This window comes from Trifolium pratense, linkage group LG5, assembly GCF_020283565.1.
Source record: "Trifolium pratense cultivar HEN17-A07 linkage group LG5, ARS_RC_1.1, whole genome shotgun sequence".
Lineage (NCBI taxonomy): Eukaryota > Viridiplantae > Streptophyta > Magnoliopsida > Fabales > Fabaceae > Trifolium > Trifolium pratense.
The window spans coordinates 30,773,081-30,780,331 of NC_060063.1; the positions used below are offsets into that span (position 1 = coordinate 30,773,081).

The following is a 7,251-nucleotide window of genomic DNA, read 5'->3' on the forward strand; positions in this document are numbered from 1 at the left end:
TGAATTTCTTGGTCACGGGAAGAAATTCGGGCTTAGGGTAGATTTAGGAAAAAACTCTAAATCTTGTAACTCTTGTGGTGAATTTCATTGTAATCAAGGAACAAGTTTGATATTTCTTTATCGCTTTATCTTTTGATTTGTTATTATTATTGTCGATCTCATTATTTGATTGCTTAATCGTTATTTGCTCCACACATCAATTATTTTATTGGTGTGATTCAATCCGAATTCACAACAGTCATTGACTCTATCAATGACTCAATTGGAACATCACAACTCCTAGTATTGGTACGACTCATGATAATTGGCAAACTCTCTTTGGAGTTGTTGTTTATGAGCTTTATTGGAAAGATAGAAACAGTCTGGTGTTTAATAGAAAGTCTTTGATTGATAATCAACTTCTTTAAATCGTAACCAGCCAAGTTAATTTCATTATATCAAAACCTCTATTTAGCCTTTGATGATTGATGTAATATTCATATAACCTAATTGTGAAATTTCAAACTTAAACTCTAAACGGATGTTGGTACAATTGTATAAGGTTCAACCATTGATCAACTACAGTTCGTTATACTAATCCATTGAATAATGAGAATTAATAATTCTCACATGTAATTAAGAATCATAGTTAGTAGTTACCATGGTTTTAAATTGAAGCCTACTAGTGCAGGAAGGTTTCTCTTCCTCCTCATCTTTCTCTTATTCTCTCAAATTCTATTTTAGTTCATGGGAATAAAGTTCGAAGTATAGATTCTGAACTAAAAGAAATTCAAAAACATAAGATCTAGATGAAAAGAAAAAAAAATCCTGTTCCAAACTTTTTTAGTTCCAAATGTACTTTTCAAACTTTATTTCTAGGAACAAAAACAAAATTTCAGCGGATAAAAGAAAGATGGGGAGGAAGAAAAACCTTTCTAGTAGAGCCGCAATATCATTGATGCAGTAGTCTATGCAACAACATTGTACCACAATTACAATGTAATTTTTAATTTTGTGTACTGTCGTATTGTAACTACATCAAAAACCGCAACACCGATTTTAACTATTTTTCGTTCAAATCTTCTCATAAAAAAATTATAATTGTAGAACCTCAAATCTCAATCTACTTCAAATCTAATGAGAAATATTGCTTTTAACAATCCGTATTTACATATTTTACTATGATAGATAAATATTGTAGTGACACGATGATGCCACTTTATATAAGTTATCAAAATTTAAAATCATAATTTACAACGCAACAGTCGCAATGTACGTCGTAACAACCACAATGGCCGTAACCGCGACTGCATTTTAAAACCAAGATAGTTTACCATGAGTCCTAATCAAGCTAACTAATAAATTACACTAGAAAGATGATAACTTCATATAGTTGTATTATTCAAATTTCAAAATATATATAATTGTTCAACTTCAATCAATTACACCATCATGATTCCCCATATAAATCATCTCAGTAGAAGACTCATTCTTCAAGTTCCTCATTCTACTTTTCTCTTCCAACATCTTAACATACATACCATAAACATAAGAACAAAATCCCCACAAACACAAAACAGTTGAAACAACCTTAACACCACCAAATTCATCTCTAAAAACAAAAACACCACCCAACACATTCATAGACAACAAAGCTGTCATACAAATGCCACCAGTTAATGAAGATGTCAAAAAAACCATCCCTGCAGTTCCCATGAAACAAAATTGCCACGTCACCACATTAGCCATAACAGTCACCCAATAAACTTCACTTCCCTTATCAAAAATTTTGTCACTTTCTCTCTTCATTTCTTTAAACCCGCCGTCCCACGCCATCCCTACCGACGCTAAAACCGTCGCTGCAATCTCCATTATAAGCTGCATTTCCATAACCATTTCATAAGAATAAACTTCCTTATAAACCTTCTCCATTACTGGTAAATACAGAGCAAATAACAACCCTGCACTAATTGTGCAGAAATATCCAATAAAGTATTGTTTTTTCGTTAGCCCATTTGGTTTTTCATGATTAGAATCCAATGCTAATAGGATAGAACTTAGTGTAAGAAGAATCACACAGTTGAGATTTGAAAAGGTGATTTTTTGCTTCACAATGATGACAGAAAGAACAAGATTGAAAACAAGGTTTGAAGATAACAAAAGAGCAGAGGTTGAAACAGGGAGATAAGAATTTCCCCATGAAAAGAAAAGATTATTGATTCCTAACATAACACCAATTGAAAATGATAAAGTTAACATTTTTGAGTTGAAATCTGAAAAGGGTTTTCTTTTTGTTGATTGAAAAAGATAAAAAGGTGAAAAAATAGGGAAAATTAAGAGAGGAAAACCAGAAGATTGAACCCAAGTTGAAACCCATCTACTTGAACCTTTATGGATAAAATAGTATTTAGAGAGTAAACTTGAAGAAAGTGACCCTACAAAGAGCAAAAGGTAGTTAATTACCAAAAGGGGTATGTACCTTTTGTTAGTAGTGGATTTTTGATCTGCATGCATTGTTTTGTTATTGTTGTTGATGGATGAATTTGATAGATCTAGATGAGTAGTTTCTTCTACACTTTCTTGTTCAATGGATTCAATGTCACTATCATTCTTCACAATTGTCATCATGGTGACAGATTCAGATTGATGATAGTGATGAAGTGTTGTTTTGTAACCTCCAAATTGAAGAGAGATTGAAATGAATTAAAATTAAGGTCAAGTTTTTGTCTTTTAATTTTCTAGGTAATTAAATGGGAAAGGATTTGTTGTTGTAATTGTGTGACACAGTTACGACTCTAAACCGGTTGATCTATATAAACAATTGAAATTATTTTATTGTGAATGATTTAAATCGTTCGATCTCAAATAAATAATCAAGATTTATTACTGTAAATATTCGACAGCATACAATCATGGTCCATAAAAATGTAACTGATGATCAGTTCATGTTGTTTTGTTACTTTTCTGTAGTTGTCAGTCTCGTTGAGAAACATGTGTCATCACAATGTGTGAGGTTGTTTTGTTTTGTCACTCCAATCCAACTTGTGTTATTTTCCAAGAAAGAAAAAAGAAAAAAAACTCTTACTTGTGTTGCTGATGTTTCATTTCCACTGCTACTTGGATTATAATCTTAGTTGACCACATTGAAAAACTAAACCTTTTAAAGACAGTACACTGAACTGATGAGAGCATGAAGATACGTTATCATTTTTTTTTACACTATTATAAGTAGAAAATTAAAAATTTATTTTTTTATATTTACTAATAATTACTCCTTTGACTAATAATAAATCGGTTAAGGGTTTTGGTTCTTTTGAGTATGTGATTAGGGATTCGATCATTGTCTCATGCGTATGGAAAAAATTCATTTGGGAGGGGAGAACCCACCACGTGTGTCTCACAAGTTCTCCGACAAAAAATAGGCATTGCTAACGGTGGTGAAAACTTCATACTAATATAACAGTAACAAAAAAAAAACTCCTTATCTTTGTTCATCAATATCTTTAATTATGTATATAAAAAATTATAAAAAAAAAACTTTGATTTTGAAAATATTTGTCTTGACAAATTGAACAACATTCTATACACTGATATTTGTTTTTATATATCAATAAAACTTATAGTCAAAGTATATGAATAATGTGCATAATTCTCAAACGGCAATTAAAAAAGAACGGAGGGAATAATATATTTAATTTATATTAGAAATTAAATGTATCGATTAATTAATAAATTTAAAATTTTAATTATTTTTTATTTATAATTTTAATCTAATGGAGTATTATCTTGCAAAGGGCATGGTCCAAATTCCACTAAGATATTTTTAGAAAAATGACCATTAATGTTAGATTTATCAATAATAATCTTACCTTCTTTAAAAAAAATTAAATAGAAATTGGTAAAAAGGAAAATTTGTAAATAAGTAAATTAAGCAAGATATCCTCATTATATCATTCATAATTAGACTTTGTTGACTAACTTATTATATTATAAAAATAAATTAGAAAATTGGTAAATTTAATTATTATTATTATTATTATTATTGAATTTTATTTTTTTTTGGTAGATTTATTATTGAATTTTAATAATTTATAATATTTTGTTTAATTTACCTTTTAAAAAAAATTGACTCAAAATTTATCTTTGAATGAAAAAGAAAGAGTTTAATCTTTTTCATCAAAACATTTACTCTTCTTTTTTTTTTAAAATAATAATATTGAAGGTAACTCTGCAAGTGCACATAATCGCTACCAAGTAATAAAGTGATAAGTTTATCGTTCTCTACAGGGATTGTGTCAAGGTTACTAGTTTCGCTTAGGAATATGGATAGTCTTCGTTTTGTTTGTTTAGGAAGGTATCTTTGCGGGTACTTTATAGTAAATACAGGAAATAAATGCGGAATTTAAATGACTGAAAAGTAAATGTTGTGTGTGTGACCACACAGGGTGGTTAAGTGTGGTCGGATCCCTCCCTTACTCATGCTTGGTTGCTCAATTATTTCCCTCTCCTAGGATTTAGACTATTGAAAATAGGTGCGATGTATTTATTATCTGCGTCTATTTCTATTACAAGCTTCTACAGAGCCTAGTTAAATGTTACCCTTACTTTATTCAGACACCATGATCCAGAACTCCACTTTTTCGTTAAAACTTTGGTCTCATCGTCCTAGGGACCCCTAAATTATAAGTTGTCATGTTTGCCTAAAACTAGTCACCTACCCACATGTATACTCTGCAAGGTAGAAATTAATGTTCTATTCCAATCTTATACTAAGAGCGTAGATACTGAATTTAATGCTCTCATGTAGGCCTTAGCACGCTATCCTTCGGTCGAGATTACTAGCTTCGTTTCCTATGTGATATCCACTAGGTCCTTAGATTTTATTCTAATGTGATCAATATTAAAATAACTAAAACCAGACAATCAAAAGAGTATAAAATAGAAATAACTGAATTTATATAAATAACTAATATAAATAGTACAACCAATCATTCGTAAGGGAGTTTCTCGACTCCACCTAACATAGGAAAAATAAATTACAAAGACAGAAAGAAAAGAACCTTATTGGCCTTGGAATTCCTTGGCCTCCTTGCCTTCTCCTTAGAGTTCTCCTACTCTAGAGTGAATATTCAAAGTATTGAATATTTTGGAATGTTTCTGAATGAATAATAGTGAAGGAAGAATGCTATATTTATAGTTTTACAGTTGGGTTTGAGCTTTTTCTGCGCATCCATCGCACCCATCGTGGCCACAATGGCGTGTAATTTTGCCTCATCGTGGCCACGATGGATCCTATCGTGGTGCGATGGAAGATTTGATCAGAATTTTCTGCTCATTTTTCAAGTCATCATCGTGCCACGATGACAAGCAATCGTGCCACAATGGTAAAGATTTTCAGCAGATTTTCTTCAAATTTATCCGTCTTCTCATCGCGCCCGCTGAGACTCATCGTGGGTACGATGGTGCGCTGCTTTATTCCATTTTTGCCCTTTTTTACTGTTTTTTCCACTTTTCTTGTTTCTAGTCCTTGTGTCTTCACTTTTCCCGATATTTGCTTGTTTTTGGTCTTTAATTACTATAAAAACTACTTTAATCTACTACTAAAAATATCATATAATTGGCTGTCATCAATTACGTATATAAAGTTTTTCCGAAAGAATATTATTAATAAAATAATTTTTAAGGTATTTTAAAAATATACAAGACAATAAAAACTTCTTAGAAGTTCTTAATTTCTTTTTGATAAATAATTTTTCGACTATATTTTTAATATTTTAATTTTCTTTTTTTTTCATTTTTAAATCAACTTATTTATATTTTCATATTTTCAGATGAATGTTGATATTTATGTTTCGGGTCATGCTAACAAAAATTTCTCCCAAATTTATATTTTTTTAACAAAAGATGGATTTAATATGAATTTTTAAGCTTCAAAAGCTTAAAAAGTTCATATTTAATTCATCTCGTGTTAAAAAAAATTAAATTTTGCAAGGGATATTTTTATAATGTACTAAACATAACGATAGAAAAATTTCAAATTTCGAATGATATAATGAGCTGACTTCAAAGTAGATCAAAAGTTGAGATGAAAAATATTTGAGTGATCAAAACTTAAAGAAATATATATTTTAGAGAAGCTAAAAACGAAATTTAAGATTTTTATAAGGACAACAATATTATCTAACATTTTTACTATTAGATTTCTTATCCCTAAACAGAATTCCTTGAGCAAACAACACATTCCAATTTACCAGGGTATTTATGGGGGCCTGGAATACTGTTGGGGTTGATTGCAATGTAAGTCCCACATTGCTAATGAAGAGGAAAAAAAAGGTCAAAGAAATTATATTGAAGAAGTCCCACATCGCTTAGAATGGTGAAGCAATGAGGGAATCAAAGCTATATAATAGACATAAGTTATTTGTTTATAATTGCACCAAACAGTAACACTTGTAAACACTTTAAGTTTATATTTGTGTCTTTTTTGCTTTTCTCTTATGCCCTTGTTTAAGAGTATTTGAGATGTAGTTCAAATATTTACTTTGGAGAGTGTGGGTGTATTGGGGCATGGGGTGATTGAGAGTGAAGTCTATGTGTTGTAACAATTTTCACATAGTGTTTATTATCTGGTTGTCGGTTTTGACAACGACCGTGGTTTTTTCTCTGATTTGGAGTTTCCACGTTATATTCTTGTGTTGTTGATTGCGTTCTTTTATTTTCTCTATGCCGGTTTTGAACAACAACTGGTATCAGAGCTCTTGGTTTGATCCAGGAGAGGGAGTTCCGCTGTGAAGTTTAGGCTAGAGAAAATTGATGTTTGGCTTGTGGAAAATCAAGTCAAGGATGTGGTGATGCAATCTGGGTTACACAAGGTCAGCCTGGAGAGGCGGTGGTAATAATACTAAACATCAGTCTGGAGAGGCGGTGATAAGAATACTCGGGTTACGTCTGAAACAACAACTTATTATGAGGATGTGGAGGTGCTAGTGGAAGTTGAGAATCGGTGGAGTGTTGAGTCATGGACTTTGGAAGCTCCTATCACATGTGTTTGAAGAAGAAATACTTTTGAATCCCTAGAGCTAGTTGAAGGTGGAGTTGTTCATCTTGGTGACGGAAAGCTTGTAAGGTTCAAGGTATGGGTGAGTTTCTTTTAACACAGTGCGAGGTATTTTCTTGAACTTTGATGCATAGATAGTAGGTAGATTACTTGTTAGATAGTTCTACTATTATTGGTTATGCATCTGTTACTAGTGGTGATTCTCATGTTTTGGT

At 31.3% G+C, this 7,251-nt stretch overlaps 1 protein-coding gene across 1 annotated transcript; it reads right to left on the reverse strand.

The window, feature by feature from the left end:
- Window positions 1-1,217: 1,217 nt before the first annotated feature.
- LOC123882803 (probable purine permease 4) lies at window positions 1,218-2,644 on the reverse strand. The gene has a single exon (XM_045931401.1). It carries the CDS (start codon window positions 2,605-2,607, stop codon window positions 1,414-1,416), a length of 1,194 nt encoding a protein of 397 aa, XP_045787357.1. The 5' UTR covers window positions 2,608-2,644; the 3' UTR covers window positions 1,218-1,413.
- Between the last annotated feature and the right edge of the window lie 4,607 nt (window positions 2,645-7,251).

Coding starts and splice junctions, on each gene's coding strand:
- LOC123882803 (XM_045931401.1), bottom strand. CDS start 2,607: ATGATGACAATTGTGAAGAATGATAGTGACATTGAATCCATTGAACAA.